The following is a 17,268-nucleotide window of genomic DNA, read 5'->3' on the forward strand; positions in this document are numbered from 1 at the left end:
CATATTAAATTCTGTTCATTCCTGCATTTTTCTTTTCTTTATCTCAAAACCTGGATAAGTAAAATGTAATCTATTTGCAGGGGAGGTGAAATTGCCTCAATATTATCAGGGGGAAAAAAAATCTAAAATATTCTCCTCTAGTACTTGGTACCTGGAAGATGTTTATCAGCAATGTCAATGAGGTCAGATTTAAATGACATGTTGAGCAGCTGAGGAAGAAAAAATGTTTTGGGTCAGAGTTTGTAATCTTCCACTGACACTTTCCACATTCCTGAGCGAGAGAGAGTGAGGGGGTGAACGAGGCAGACAGACAGAGGGAGAGAGAGAGAGAGTCAGAGCTGATAGTGGGTTGCCTCAGGATATTTCATCCAGAGTTGAGTCACTTCTGACTGAACGTGTCTCACACAGCTCAGGTTAAACCGGAGAAAAGAAAACCAGGGTGAGTGGAAATAAGTTTCTTTTTTATTTATTTCTCTTCTGTCTGTTTCAGATTTGTTGTTTTGTTGTTTTGTCTCTTGATACAAAAATGAGACTGATTGACTGACTGTTTTGCAGTTTGAATCCGTTGTGTTGTCAAAGTGATACAGAGAGGGGGGCGGGGGATTCATCATCAATCTGAAGGCCAAAAATTTGTTTTTTTTTAGTAAAAACAGCAGAGCAATCCTCCTGACACACATCAAAGAAAACAGCACAGAGAGTGTGCGTGTATGTGTTTTTATAATGAAAAGAAGGGAAAGGAGAGTGCGATAAATAGTTGTTGTTGTTTTTTTTATCTATTACCTGCCCTGGATTAAATAACATGAGAGACAAGTACAACGGCAGTAAGTAGCCTAAATAAAGAAAATAAAACATTCGACATCAGCAGGTCAAAACTTCTGTTAGTATACTATGTTTGTGCCAATATACGTATAAAATCAAGTACGTTCCCTTCAGTTTCGGCTAACGTCACTTTATTTTTAAACATCAGCCACAGAATTAACAGTAAGAATGTCTACCTATATGTCTACATATATAGCCCAGTTTTTACAATGCTACTCCCTTTTACAATTAATACATACATTCATTTACTAAAGAAATTAAAAAAAAAAAAAAGAAAAACAACAAACATTGTATTGATCCTGGTTATTTCCGTTGCTACTACACAAAGTTTTCACACAATCATCACCAATTATTACATAAAGAATAGTAATAATGATGAATAATAAAAAAAAATAAAACAATGGGGGAAAAAAAAAACATGACATAATATGAGAACGAACACACAAGAAGATAAATCAATTTTCTATCAACCACATTGTAAGGAACAGCAACATCTTGATATTAAATTAAATTTGTCTTTGAATTCTCCTTCTCCAGCCGGTCATTAGTTAAAAGAGCCTCAGGACGTTTTTTAAAAATGAATTTGTCACTTGTAAGATATAAAAGAGACTGAGATTAAATCAAATTCAATCAAATTCATATCTGAAGTGCACTTTAACAATAAGTGAGTGAAAAACCACCAGGGCCAGATGATACAATGACGTTGGCAGTTCTGTGTCATTCTGAAGAAGAAGTGTCTCAACAAACTTTTCCAGTCGTCCTCCAGAGTCTCACACTGATCCACGTCCACCAACAGGACTGAGACTGAACAATCCTCCCGTCGTGTGTGTGTGTATCCAAAGCTCTGGTGCAGCTCCGGCTCGGCTCCTCTGTGTCACACGACGTCCTCGTTGTGCAATAACTTGCGCTATTTAAATCACAAAGCAACACACAGCAGTGGGTGGCAGCCGACATTTCTTCTTTGCAATTAACACGACTCATGGTTTGTTTGTTTTTTTTATTTTATTTTGGATGACACCCTCTGTGCTCTGGGCGCTGCTGAGTCATGCTTTTAGACTTTTGTGTCTGCTGGTAATACTGATTAGTGCGAGCCAATCAGAGCCGGTTCTGGTCCTTTTTATTGGGATTTGTTGACGACCGTCTCCTCGGCTGACTTCACTTGTCGGAGCTCCCGTGGTGAATCGGCTCATTTCTGTGCAGCTGATGTCGGCCATTTTGAAACAGTTATGAGCTGCAGGAGTTTGGTCGCTGGATCCCCGCTGTTGTTTCGCCCTCTTTAGATCTTTTTCTCACAACTTTTTTCTTTCTTTTTTCTTTTTTGCCACTGTGTTATTCATCTCGGCCCTTTTACAGCTTCAATTCACATCAGTTGTTTTAAAGGAGCCTTTAAAGGAACTCCCCAAACGCATCTTTTCAACTTTCCCTTTCTGTATCTTGCAGCTTCTGCAGAAGTGAGACGCTCCCAGTGGAGCTCGAAAAAAAGCCTTCTCATTCATTCTACATAGTGTGGGTTTATTTGTCTTCATTTGGGAAAATCAGTGTAAGCCTCACCCAGGGCCGTTGTATAGGGGAGAAAGGTGATGATAATTCTAGGGGGCCAGCGCCCAGTGGGGCCCATAAAAAACCCCAGTAGTCTAATCTTTGTATGACTGATTTATTCTGCGTAAGACTCTGACTAATACACTCACTCATAGTAGCCTACACTGTAAAAACTCAACATCTTTCCAAGAATATTTGTCTTATTTTTTGTCCAAATGTCTCATTTCTAGTCAAAGCTAATCTCTTTCCACTTAAAATAAGACTCATAACCTAAAAATTAACTTGTTTTTAGATCATTTTCACTTGTTTCAAACAAATTTTCACTTGAAATAAGTAGAAAAATCTGCCAGTGAAAGCATGTTTTTTGTGCTTGTAATAAGGAAGAAAAAACTTGTTGCACTATCAGATTTTTTCTACTTATTCCAAGTGAAAATATGCTTGAAAGGAGTAAAAAAGTGTCTAAAAACAAGCTACTTTTAATATGATGTGTCTTACTTTAAGTATAATGAGATTTGTTTTGACTAGAAATTACATTTTGACTAGAAATAAGACAAATATTCTTGGTAAGATACTTGAGTTTTTGCAGTGTAATGCTGCATTAGCATCAAAACAAAGTAGGCTAAATAAAAAATGATAATACATACGTAGTCTAAGAAAAAAAAAACTGGAAAAGTTAGGGGGAGGGGCCCACTTTAGTATTCTTTAAGGGGGCCCAGAATTCCTAGCAACGGCCCTGGCCTCACCCACCAACCTAGTCTTGTTAATAATCTAGTCTTGTAGTTAATGTTTACAGTATTAAAAGTGTTTCCTCAGGCTATGTGCAGGAAGGCTTGTTTCCTACTAACACTAAAGCTTCCTTTATTGGATGCCACTATAAAATGAAACAAAGACATTCAGCTGAAGACAAACTAAGAATCACTTTGTGTGTCCCAGTCAGATAATAAACCTTTCTCTTGACTTGTCACAGCAGGAAAAGGAAAAAGGCCCCCGGTGGAACTAAAAACATTAACAACTGCTCTGGTCCGTAATGAGCCGTATCAGTGAGCGGGCATGTGCGATACAAAGAGCCCCGAAACTAGAACGGACACAGAATTTGAAGATAGCGGCGTTATCAGTCACGCGTCAGATATCCGTACGGAGAGAGATCTATTGCCCGACGCCAGAACAAGCCATTAGAGCCGTTTTCACCTTGTCAAGTCCATGAAGCAGCGGGTTAAAGGGACATTCTGCCTCACTAAATGGAAGCGACTAGTAGTAAATCACAAACAGACTTATTATTATTCCTTCTTCTTCTCACTTATGTTGCTCTGATTTGGGTCAGTGGGAGGATGCAGATGGGAAAAGTGTTTTGTCAGCACATTCAGGAAATCTGTGTTTATCATTAGTAACTCTCTGCTTTCAATTTCGTAACCACGGGTAGTCATTTTTATATAATCACATTTATAACTTAAAGGGACAATGAGGAGTTTGTATTTGGTTATAAAAGAGTCTCATATTAATGTGGATGAATCTACGTTATCCACACTTGTTAATGGCTCCATTTTCGATAAATATATCGTTTTGTCTTATTTTACTTTATATTATTATTTAGTGGTTGGCTTTCCCAGCATTTCCTAGTTTCGGTTTTGCGGACGCTGCCTGGCGGGTCACGGGAATAACGCCGCCGAATCACCGTTTATGGTCGGAACTACAGTATGACTGTATCTGATCGTCTTCAAACCTCCGACTTTCATTCTTGATCAATGAAAACATTCTCGGCAAATGTTTTCGCTTTCGTCTGTCTTGCGCTGGTCCAAGAATTTCACCGTGCACACGGAGGCTCATGGGAAATGTAGTGTGAAAACACTTCGTTTTCCGAAACTCCTCATTGTCCCTTTAAAACAACACTTTGATCTTGATTTTAAGGCCCTCCAGATTGTGGAAAAGTAGATTTCATGTTGCTTCGAGCAGGTCTAGGTTCAAAAGTTCTCCATGAAAGCATTGAGAAACGGAGCCTTAATACGAGCTGTCAAGACTTCCTATGACTTTGTGATGTCACAACAAAGCAGTTATCAAGCCATGCCCACCTGGACCCCTTGCAGGACTTGGTTTCTCTGAGTGTCTCTGGTATATTTTGTCACTCTGACACAGACAAACCAATCAAAAGATTGATTGGCTAACTAACTAGCCGGTAGACATCCAGAGAGAAACATGGATTATTTATGTATTTCAGACTCAGATTCAGATTCTTTATTTGTCTTTCTACATGTTAAAAACACAGAGAACGAAAAGTAGATGCACAATTCAAATTCAAAACACAGGAAAAGTGTAATACGAGTGACCTTTAGCCTGGATAAACAAATCTATTTGCGTGGTTAAAAACCAGGAGAGGTGACTCAGGGTGTCAAAATGTTTTTGGCTAAACTATTTCATATAAACACAGCACAGCTCTTTGCCTGTAAAAGGCATCAGTCCTGTGGAAAAAGAAACAGAAAACACTTAACACCAGCACATTAACACAGGCCAGTATCGGTGTCGACTTGAGAGCAGAGTGCTCACAGCTGGAGCACAAGGCCACATGTGTTTGTACATAATGTATCAACACGAAGCGTCACTGAAGTAACAAAGAATAACAACAAAAATAGCATGTACTACCAGATTAATGTGTCGCACAAGTCCAGTGCTGCCAATACCTGTCAATGAAAGAGGTGTTTGCCAACAACTATTGACCGCTGGGTAAATATCAGACACAGTGATATGAGCTTGGAGCTCAATGGATGACGCATAATAGACGGAGAGATATCAGGGTTTAATCAATGACAGAGCCATTTATTGTTTCTGTGACGACCTACAGTACCAACACACAATATAGAGCTCAGAGGACGACATGGACATTGCTTTGACTTGACGTCACCTCTATATTTTAACTAAAGTTCCGGAAAGATGGTCCCACATGTAATGGGCTACTGAGATGATCCAAAATCCAATACTTCACAGCAGAAAGTATTTACATCAGTACATGTTTTAGTTTTTTGTCTTTTTACAGACAAAGACAAAGGACATATTTAAGGACATCTTAGATTTAGCTTGTCAAGTGTATAATGGAGTTCTATGTTCATGATCCTCAGATGAACTTCGAAGATCTTGTGTTTATGACCTTTGGGTGAACTTTGTAGAAAGTGCAAGTTGCACTTGCGCTGTGTGATGGGCAATAACAGGTGTCCATCTTTGTTCCTGTTATTTTGTGATAATAATGATTAAGTAAGCAGTTGTTTCCATACACAAAACCACAACGAATCTTCGGTTAAAGGCAAACGCTCTTTCTTCCTGTTTCTACACAATACGTTAATCTTATAATAGCTTCAAGATCAAGATCACAATGTTTATTGTCATATACATAGATGTAAATAACCATGAAATTCGTACTTGCATTGCTTCCCTTCACATTACAAAACATACAAATATTTTTGTTTGTTTGTTTTCCACAGTGCTTTTGGAAAACACTTACATTTCCTCATGTCATAAGCGTCAAATGCACCCCAGCCTATGTATCCTGATATAACCTTATCTCAGTGTGCATATATTCCACCTCAGTGAAACCTCTTTGTGCTGGACTTATAATTTTCTCTCTCACAGACTAAAGGACATTTCCACAACGACAAAGTTCAGCTCCACACCAGCTCATCTGGTTTCACTTTAACAAGAGGAGCTTTTTCTGAAAGTAGCTTTTTATGAGATTTGTTAACGCTACCTCGCCCCCGTTAGCATCACAGCTGTTTACATACCAGTCTTCTTAAGAGCTTCAGCATTGCTGCTTTTATGAGAAAACAGTTTGGGTTTACAGTTGTAACCCTAAACCTCAGAGCAGCCTGGATGCTACAGTGACTCGGTATTGGAAAATTTATGACACTGATAGAACAGGTAAAAGCAGATGGTTATTCTGTTGTTCTCCACTGCTGTCGACTGATCCAAATTTAATAACGGGCTCACAGACAGTAGTTAATGTGTTCGCTTTTTGAAACTCCGCCAATTTTTATACATTAAAGTTGTGTTTCCAGGTGTTGGAGAGCACTAGTGCACACGTGAAGGGCTCTTTTACTCACACTTAACTCAACAATCGTCAACTTTGTCCTTTTTCAGCTTCAGCTGCACTTCAGCTTCATCACCTTTACCAGTCATCTCCATGGCGCACTTAAAGCTCAGTGTGTTTGAAGCATTATTATTATTATTATCATCATCATAAAGCTGGAATTATGCAGTTTGCATGTGCATGAGTGTGCACAGGAGTTGCTTTCTGTTTTAGTTCACTGTCGTATGTTTGTTTTCATCTATTGTCTCTAGAGCTAGAGAGCTCACATGATGCTCAGGTCTGCAAAAATGCGTTGTATATCAATATTGGTGAAATGAACGAATTTCGCGGCAGATAACGCGTTATTTAGAGGCTGCATTTTGGTGCCCTGATCACTCCCGCTATATTGATATACGCGGCTCTCGGCTGGATCTAAATATCGTCAGAAAGACTCGTAATGACACCAAAGTTATCTGGGTGAGTAAATGATTGTATTTTATGGAAATAAGGTCCAGATTGTAAAAAACGGTAATTACCCTTTAAGTATGTTTTTTCCCACATCAACCTTCAGATCTGTGGGAGAAAATATATTTGTGAGGACTTGAGTGCTTCCCATAGGAGTTGCTTTCTGTTTTAGTTCACTGTCGTATGTTTGTTTTCATCTCTTGTCTCCTGACGGAAGCTGAATCAGCTAGAGAGCTCACGTGATGCTCAGGTCTGCAGAAACATGTTGTTGAGTTTTGGTTTTTTGTGCACATCAGCTCCTCTGTGACCTGTTGTTACCTATAATACATTCCTAGTGTGGGGAGATGTTTCTGTGTATCTTAAAATTTCTGAGCAGTGTTGGTTCAAAGTGTTGCCAGTTGCTATGACTCCCAATCCAGCGGAGACATGAGCCTTTGACTTTCATATGGTTTTCCAGATGCCCCCTCCCCTTCACCAACAAATGCTTTCCAGCTCCTCCTTGGGGATCCTGAGGTTTTCCCAGGCTCAATATAGGAGCTGTAGCTAGTCCCTCAGGCAGGTTCTGGGTTTGTACCCAAAGGTTATACATTTTATATTTATGGTGGACAAACTGTGGCTGAAGCTGACAACGGACAACTAAAGCTGGAGAAGCTTTGGGGCTGTTATGGGGGCATTACAGGCGCTTTAGCTTTGTTGTGTGTCTGTTTTTGTATCTCATTGCTGCTGTGTACCCTATACGCTGCAGCTGAACTTGTTTTTTTGAGGGGTTTTTTCAATGTCCCAATCACATGAGTGGTAGAAGTCCCATTTCTAAAAGGATTTATGCTTCATCCCCAACTCAGATCTCTGTTTTGCTCCAGGTTCTGGCTTGGTGATGATTTTGGTTGGAGAGATTTAAAGGGGAATTGCCATTTTTTTTTACAATTTGGACCTTATTTCTAGCATAAAATACGACCATTTACTCACCCAGATAACTTTGGTGTCATTACAAGTCATTCCAGCCTCTAAATAACACATTATCTGCCACAAAACTCGTTCATTTCACCAATATTTTGTTATGATAAGCTAGTGCTATTCCCCTCTGAGTCCGGGGTTAGCTGTTATCAACATCCGGGGTCTGTAGGTTGATCTACTGACCTCTGACCTGGATGATGTCATCTCTGAGCGCAGCGTTGCTCGTTTACCTGAAAGTTGCTACTGCTAATACTATGGTTCGTTTCTGTGTGTTTCTGACTTGTCAGAACAAAATGAGCAGCTGGATGAAGTTCAGCTTCCACAGGCTTCCTCTCCTCAACCTGGACTCACTAAAGCTCCGGCTAGTTGCGCAGAATGATTATTATCAGAATGAGCCAGGCAGCGGTCGGGGATGACATCATCCAGGTCAGAGGTCAGTAGGTCAACCTACAGACCCCGGATGTTGATAACAGCTAACCCCGGACTCAGAGGGGAATAGCACTAGCCTATCATAACTAAATATTGGCGAAATGAACGAATTTCGCGGCAGATAATGTCTTAATTAGAGGCTGCCTTTTGGTGCCCTGATCACTCTCACTATATTGATATACGCGGCTATCGGCTGGATCTAAATATCGTCAGAAGGACTCGTAATGACACCAAAGTTATTTGCGCGAGTACATTTTCGTATTTTATGGAAATAAGGTCTAGATTGTAAAAAACGGTAATTACCCTTTAAGTATGTTTTTCCTACGTGAACCTTCAGATCTGTGGGAGAAAATACTATAGCTATTTTTGACTCAAAAGGCTTCCTTCCACCACAGCAGTGATCTGCATTATTTTTCTTGCATCACTGGTTCAGCTGGTTCTTAAGATGTGTTATTAGGAAGTTGTTCATTTATAGATCTGATGAGAAGCGTTGGCTAATGATAAATGTTTACCTGCTCGTCGGGCATTTCCCCGTTGTCTTGTCTACGGCTCGTACCCTGTGAACCTGGCAGCGAGCCGACCTGCACGTGAGAGTGAAACATTGACCGGGAAATAGGCCATATGTGTTTGTATGTACACACATTGACCCGCATGTGTGGAGGTGAAACCTGTAAAAAACACCTAAACGTGTGTTGACACTGCAGCTCCGCCTCGATCACCTCTGAATGTCCGGGAAAAAACATAACAGTGTGAGATGAAACAGCCTGCAGCCTCGGCAGCATATTTGTGTTACATTCCTTTCACAGATAAGTCTGCTCACCGCCGAGCACGAAGGTTTTCACGTGTGTAAACAGCACATAAATGACTAAACTGATCCTGACAGTGAAATTCCCGCCGGGCAAGTTAATGTCAAACCGAGACATGTGCGTGACCTTATTTTCCCTGTGTATGTTTTGGTTGTTATTTTTTTTTCTACTTCACATCAAGATGTTTTGTTATGCTTGTGACAGAAACTAATATGGTTTGATCGTGACTACAGCCCAAACGTCTGTCAGTCCCAGCTGTTAGGTCTTTAACTGTCAGTCAAGTTTAAAGCCTTAAAGGAGCCCCATAGCAAATAAAAAAAAGCTTCCTTTGCAACTCATGATCCACTTGACTGTCTAAAAAGCGTTGGCAGCTCCACACCTGACACTGTGAGAAAACGGAGGCCAAGTGGTTGTAATGATTTGTTACAATCATGATCGAACAAATAAAGTGAGGGAAACACGTAACAGCATGCTAACATGCTCATTGGCATTGAAGTTAACTGGCTGATGTTGCAGAATTTCGATACCGGTAGGCCTATCAACATGTATTTTGATACTTTTCCAAATAAAAATAGAACACAAAAAATGGCAATTTCACTTTATTTTAATAGAAAATCTTAGAACTATAACATATACTGTACATCAGTAAATAATCAGTAAATCAGTAAACAATCACTGCTGCTGCAGGTTTAAAATTGAAATTTCCATTTATATTAATGTCTGAACTCTTCCTAAGTTAAAACATTAGTGGTCCGTTGTTTAAAAATGAATATCAACTTTCTTTCTTTGCATTATTTGAGGTCTGAAAACACTGCATCTTTTTTTGTTATTTTGACCAGTTGTAATTTTTGGGAGAAATTGTTATCAGTAGTTTATAGAATGAAACATAAACGTTCATTTTCCCATGGACCAATTTAACGACGTCACTGCATGCTACAGAATGCAAGTACCAGACTCATCCAAGCACAGTAGGGGAGAGTGGGGTAGTTTGTGCCATGGGGCAAGTAGTTCCACCCCTGTTATCTAGAAAACTATAGAAGAAGTTGGTCATGTGACCACATATTTTTGAAGGGGCATCCATTTCACTCATCCTATCAAGAAGGGAGTCACATGGCTTGAGAGGAAAGCACATTTATGTTCAAAAAACAAGTTTTTGCCCTCCAAAGTAAAATTTCTATGATCAAGGTTTTTTGATTGCCATGTTTGAACAATTATAGATAACTTTGAAAACAGTTCACACATGTTTTAGTGCTTTATTAAGCTACACCATGAGTCTATACAGTTAGCATGATGCCAGCTCAAAACAGCTGGGGAATCCTTTTTTCTCAAAATGCTGGGCTTGGGGTAATTTGTGCCAAAGGGCCTGGGTTAAGTTGTGCCAGTGGCAGTGCTGTCTGTGTATAGGAGAAACATGGCAGTGGGCACGGATTCGCTTGAAACTTAACATGTGTGATGAAGGACCGCCCCTGAACACACCTGCCCAGTCTGGTTGTGCTCGTAGCCTGGTGGATGAACAAAACATTGCGTTTCTTTGCGCCACAGCCCCCAGCGTGCCTCAGGCCTCCGCGACTGCATGGGGACAAGCGAGGGCCCGATCATCGCCGCTTCTGGCTTTAATTTTGTATTGAATGTCTTGCTTTTATATAGCATTAACATTTGTGAGATTAAAATTATCTGTTTTACTTCAATTATCAATGGCACAATTTACCCCAGTGAATTCTCTCCAATGGCACAACTTACCCTGCACCGGGGGCAAGTTGTGCCAGATTTTTTTTTTTTTTTCTAAAGCTATATTTCTGAAACAGTTGATTTAAGATTCAAAGTGATTGTTCCCAGGGATGCACAACATCCTAAACTATATGTACATATATTAGTTGGGGGTATTATTATAATCCCCTTGCTTTAAAGGCAATTTAAGTAAAAATTGGCACTACTTACCCCGCTCTCCCCTATATAGTACCGTTTTAAATGCCTAAAAAAGAAACTACAACAACAACAAAACATTTGTGATTGGTGCAGTAGTTTCCAGGGAATTGGAAGTCGAACTGAACAGCTTCTTCCAGATGGATCTAATCCAGCCATCAAATTTCTATCGTCAGTTTCCATCTAGACCAACACAAATGCAGCAGAAACATGTTCTTTTTGTCATGGCTGTAATCTTTTTGTGCACAGACTGGAATATTGAACGATTGTACTATGTAGGTTTACTGTATCATATCTTTTTTTTTTTTTCGCTGTTTAGCAAAGGATTTGTTTTCCCAATACCTTGGCAGTCCACAGCCTGCCGGTGAACCACTGATCTGGAAGAACCAGTTTCTCACTATGATTCTGAGGAGCTGATGACAGCACCCACACGTATAACACACAGCTCGCTTCCTTCCGCCTATATTTTCAAACCACGAGAGTAGCACAGATGAATGATGGGAGGTGTTGATGTATCTATAATTAGTGTTAGTGTCATATCACAGCGCTGCCATTCACTGAGCCCAGCCTCCACCCTCCAAAACTCATTACTGACTTTCATGAAAATAAAATAAACCCCTTGAGAAAATGGTAAAGGTTTGGTTACGTACTTCTCTTTTTACCTTCTTTGTGGCTCTATGTGTAACAACATTGCACTATTTATTCCTTCTCTCTGGACAAACAACTCTCAGGTGATAGTATGACACAAATTGCATCTATTTTATTGGACCCATATCACAAATACAGTTAATCTGTTACAGCATGGTGTATACAGTAGGCGCCTGTGTTGGACACTTCACTGACATGAGACTTAAGATTTCAGTGCAAAAATGTTCATGTTTTAACCTCCATAAAACCTTGGTACAATAATAAAAAAAGGTACCAACAGGCAGGATTTTCACTGCCACACAGCATGAATTTTAATTATATTTCATTATTCGAACTGTGTTTTGAACTCTGTCTCAGCCACGTAACTCCAGTGCTTGAAGGAAAAATGTTCAGGTCGCCTACAGAGGTATTATGTTTTATTTCCATACTGTGAGATAAGACGTGGACTTTGAAATTGCCAGTAACCCCCCTCCCTCCCCCACCCCCAGCCACCACTACAAAAAAAACAAAACAAAAAAAAAACGTGACAAAATCCTATTGACTCCCGGAAGCTTTGTCTGTATAGAATAACATCATTTTACGGCAGCACCTTTCATTGGAGAAGTTCCACTAAGTCAATATTATTGATGTTCTTCTAATCTAGTGTCAATTTCCAGGAACAGATGTCCACTGTTGACTGTTGAAGCAGTGGCACGACACAAACAATGTTATATGTTATATGAGAAGGAAGTGGAAGTTTATCCAAGGAATACAGTGTCTTCTATTCACTGCCTTGTATTTATCTATATCTATATTTATCTATAAAAAAATGTCTCACTTAGACGACCTGAGAGGCAAGAAGAGTGATTTTATCAAATGAACACCTGTTCATGTAGGAGGAGGAGGTGGAGGAGGAGGAGGAGGAGGAGATGTGGCTTTTAACATCCAGCAATCTCTAAACTAAAAACAATCAGTTCAATTCAAACCTTCAGCCTCCCAACAATGTCAGTAATTGTGCAGATGCTGGTAATTAGCTGCCATTCTGCTGCCATCAAACTTGCATTGTCGCGCTCTCTTCACAGGGATGACACACTTTCTGGTGGCTGTCCAAGCGGTCACAGATTAACAGGCTGCACACTAATCCTCCATAATGACCTTTAATAACTCAAAAATAAATAGGGAAACAATGCATTTCTAGTGCCCACATCCGCACACACACACACACACACGATTGTTTATTCAAGTCACGTCACCGCTGGACTAGATAAAACTAGCAGTGTTTGTTTAATGGGGGTTATAAAGCTTGACTGCTCCTCTGTGTGAGTGTCTTGTGAGTGTGTGGCCTTGGACCAGCAATATAAATAAAGGCTGAGAGTGAAGGGATTGGAGAGAATCTGGGTTTGCAGCCTTGAGCAGGAAACTAGTCTTAAGAGGGTAAGTGTAGTGAAGTGTGCAGTGTGTAATTCTGCTGTATGGTGAGGGACTAATGAAAATGTCTGTTTTATATGGATGAGTCTGATGTCTTCTTCACTGTATATTTGCTGCCTGAGTTCACATAATGAGTGTAGAGTGATGTGTGCAGCACAATGTCTCTTGTGTCTCTTACAAGGTCAGTTTATTCTTCAAAGGCAAATCCATGAGGCAATAGGAAATTATGGAAAAATAATCAAAGGATCTGAGGGAGGAAGATTTCCCTTTTTCCTCCTCATGTTGATTTGTCACATCTGCATTTTTTTTGGCTTCCTTTTGCTTCTATCTGACTGAATTTCCTCTTTTTTTCTCTCTTTTTCGATTTACAAGAAAGTTTGTGCATCTTACAGGAATTTGATGCCACTTTATTTCGGGTGTTCTGCTGTGTGTCACGGTTTTTGCTCCACACGGATTTGAACAATTTAAAAAACTGTACATCCTCCTCCTCGTTCTGCAGACTGTACAGTAGCTTCATTTTGATGCAGTGACAGCACAGATCAAGATATTGCACCATCTCTTAACAGCAACATGCTGAGGAAGCTTCACAGAGATGAAAGAGACTGACTATGTGCTTGTGTGTGTGTGTATCAGATAAAGAATATACTTATTAACTTATATGTAAAAGTGCAATTTAAAGTAATTATTGCATTTTAAGTAAAAAGTAAATCAGCATCCAACATAAATTAATTTTATGAGGACAACGCTAATTATCAATGTATTCTGGGGTTTCCTAGCTGGTTTAAGCTGTTTTTTGTGTTTATTTCCAGATGAAGTTGCTGTAAAACTAAAATAGGAAGAAAATGGATAAACGTAACACCTTTTCAATCATAAAACACGTTCAATCTAAAACTGCACATCTTAAAACAATATTTAAACCAATTCCAAAACAGCTAGCATAACTGCTACAATCACAGAAAATACTGAAGGTAAGGTCATCTAGCTTAATGCTAACATACAATGAAAAGCACCATAGACAGGCTAACAAAAATTATCATTGCAAATTTGAACAATTGGTTGTTTAACTTTAACATAAACACGGCATAAACAACATATGTATCCATACTGACAGTTATATAGTCTCTTTATTCTGCTGCTCTTCATCAACAACAATATTGGCTGCCACAACACTGCCACCACCAGTTGAAAATGTGCATGCCAGAAGAGGCAGCACACCATCTGTCACATGTTGAGGTTAATGTAACTCTTTCAATAGAAAGTAAACCTGATTTTTCTCTTGTTGTTCCTTTACAGATCTGTCACGATGATTTTTACACTGATAAACTTCAGTTGCCTCCTTCTTGGCGTGCTCACATCCCCGACTCCATCTTCACCCCCCACCACTAACACCGCAGATGGACCGTGTCGCATCCACAACCTCGGCCGCTCTGCAGACTGCCTGGGCAGACAGCTCAATAGCGTCCCCTGGAGGCAGTTTCCACCCACACTTCAAGACATAGATCTGTCCTACAATAAACTCCAAGCTGTCCTTGCTGACGACTTTGTCCGCCTCCCTCAGCTTCGCAAACTTCTGTTGTCGTACAACAACATCTCGCACATTGACAATGACGCTTTTAAAAACAACCCACGGCTGGAGCATCTTGACATCTTCAATAACTCCCTGCAGGAGATTCCTGTCGGGGCTCTGACACCGCTGCTGAATCTAAAACAGCTCTTTATGTCCAATAACCTTTATAAACATGCCACTTTGGATGGTAGCTTTTCTAAATTTGTGAAATTGCAGATTCTGTCGATGGGCGGCCCTCTGGTGATGGGTCTAAAAAAAGCTGATTTTCAGGCCCTGAAAAACATCAGGTTATCCGGTTTTGCGATCAAGTGCTCCTCCAATCTGAGCTACTATGAGCCCGGAAGCTTAGAAGTCATTCAGACGAAGCAGATGGGCTTCGACATGGCCATCGATCAGCGGCCAGATGCTCTCCTTCACATGATACGTGACCTCGCCAACAAGACATTCATTGCCATCCAGTTCCGCAATCTCTTTGAGTTCACGTACTACAACGGGGAGCAGGACATTTTCCAGAGTTTAAAAGACGTGACAGCCCATCAGCTTATCTTTCACAGAGGGAAGTTCAACGAGAATCTCATGAGGATGGCTTTGACAAACTTGCAAGTTGCCCCCGTTAAAAAATTGAGATTTCAGTACATCGACTTTGCCCGTTCACCCACATTCATTGACAGTGGGGCAGGTTCCAGCATCACAGACCTGGTGCTAGACAATCTGGATCTCTGGTGAGTATCATGGCATCATGTGAAATATAGTTAATATGGTTCACTTGAATGTCAGAATGTCATGGCTAAATGTTGCTAGACTTGACAACACCATTATATTTCATGATGCAGTTTACAGACAGCTTTGCAATCAATTCTAGATTTGTTTGTTGAGTGCAACCTAAAATTTCAGTCTTTCAGCATGTTAAATATGGAAATGCACATACAATGAACAGGTTCGAAAAGATCATTTTGGGACGAAAAGATCCTTTTGGGACTAAAAATGTGTTTTCCATTTGAACATACAAACCACTAACAATCTTTATTCTTTGTAGGTATATCAGCAATCCTGATGTGCTGCGGTTCGACTGGCGTTTCACCTGGTTCAACAAAATCAAAGCACTGTCTATTCAGTATGTGTATTTCAACTCTGTTCCTTGTGATTCCTGGGTTGAAATGGAAGGCGTGAAGTTTCTGGATGTCTCCAACAATCGACTAAAGAATGAATACATCTTCAACCAGCTGTGTGACTACAGGGGCAGCATGCCGAATCTTCACACCTTCAACACAAGCAACAACGATCTGACGAGCTTAAGAGACATGTCGTCGCTAACAAGGGAGTTTCAGCGGCTGGAGGTGTTGGACATCAGCAACAACAAACTTGGATCTGCTGAAAACAGTCGGGGCTGTGTTTGGCAGAAAAATATCAATAAACTTATCGCTCACCACAACCAGTTTGTAAGCGAAGCCCTCAGCTGTTTGCCCACAACAGTGCACTATTTAGATCTGTCCTATTGTGACCTAGACCAGCTGGACATGACCTACTTCGAGAGAGCAACCAACCTGAAAGAGCTCCTGCTGAGTGGAAACAAAATCAAGTTCATCCCGTCTAAGTGGGCGAGTCCATCGCTGCAGTCACTGGCTTTGGATGGGAATTCGTTTGGCCTAATTAGTAAGGAATCCTTCCAGGACATGCCTCGGCTGTCTCGCCTGAGGGCAGGGAACAATCCTTACCATTGCACTTGTGAGCTTCATGCTTTCGTCCAGGACACAATCTCAAAAGACAAGGTCAACCTCACTGACTGGCCTTGGAACTACAGGTGCTACCACCCAGAGCCGTTCCTCAACACGGCCATATCCAAATACTTCCCCGGTCAAGTGGCGTGCGACATCAGACTGGTGATCGTCATCTGCGTTGCAACCACCGCAGTGGTGATCATGATCCTGATGCTGATCTGCTACATGTTTGACCTCCCCTGGTACACCAAGGCAACATATCAGATCATCAGAGCCAAATACAGAGCCCATAAGGAAAAGGCAGCGGGGGAATTGGAGACTTTTACCTACCATGCCTTCATATCCTACAGCCACTCGGATGCAGACTGGGTGAGGGACCAGCTCCTGCCCTGTTTGGAGAAGAATAAAAACCCCTACCGTCTGTGCATTCATGAGAGAGACTTCATGCCAGGACGGTGGATCATTGATAACATCATTGAGAATATTGAAAGCAGCCGAAAGGTACTTAAATGTAATTAGTCTTGCACATGCCAGAATATAGCATTACTAAATGTATTTCCAACTAATTTGAACATGAGACTTGAATACCCATTGACGAACTGGCGATCAGTTTGGGCACAAAGCTTTTGCAGAAGTATGTTGGCTGATCTGATGGCACAAATGCTCAAGAAATAGGACATGATGGGGTTTAGCTTGTGGTTTGGTTGTGTAAGCCCTGATTGACTTCCCCTGTGGCACTTCCCCTAACGAAAGTCTCTACTGAAACATTAGGTACTGGACTGATCAAGTTGTCTTAAAATAGAAAAGATCTCAAATGGCAATAATCAAGTCATGAGTTCAAGTTGTTCAAAAAGCAAATGCCCCTCGAGTTCACATGAGGACGCAACTTTTCCATATCAGGAACAGAGCATTCATCACAAACAGCACAAACAGCCAAAAACTCCC

The 17,268-nt window shown here is 40.6% G+C and overlaps 2 protein-coding genes across 3 annotated transcripts in view; both read left to right on the plus strand.

Moving 5' to 3' along the window:
* Positions 1–17,268, plus strand: part of lingo4b (leucine rich repeat and Ig domain containing 4b) — a 363,055-nt gene that overhangs the window by 84,937 nt on the left and 260,850 nt on the right. The gene's annotated exons all lie outside the window — the stretch shown is intronic.
* Positions 343–17,268, plus strand: part of tlr18 (toll-like receptor 18) — an 18,617-nt gene continuing 1,691 nt past the window's right edge. Inside the window, exons 1-3 of one of the 2 annotated variants that reach the window (XM_085803039.1) lie at positions 343–439; positions 14,332–15,327; positions 15,642–16,824. In XM_085803039.1, coding sequence (XP_085659165.1) covers positions 14,342–15,327; positions 15,642–16,824 — 2,169 coding nt within the window. In that variant the 5' untranslated portion in view covers positions 343–439; positions 14,332–14,341. Of the gene's footprint in view, positions 440–12,687; positions 13,220–14,331; positions 15,328–15,641; positions 16,825–17,268 lie in introns of those variants that run through there. The other variant, XM_085803038.1, reaches the window with a different exon arrangement.

The sequence above is a fragment of the Trachurus japonicus genome, chromosome 16 (assembly GCF_045865225.1).
Source record: "Trachurus japonicus isolate A0001 chromosome 16, Traja_1.0".
In the NCBI taxonomy this organism is placed as follows: domain Eukaryota; kingdom Metazoa; phylum Chordata; class Actinopteri; order Carangiformes; family Carangidae; genus Trachurus; species Trachurus japonicus.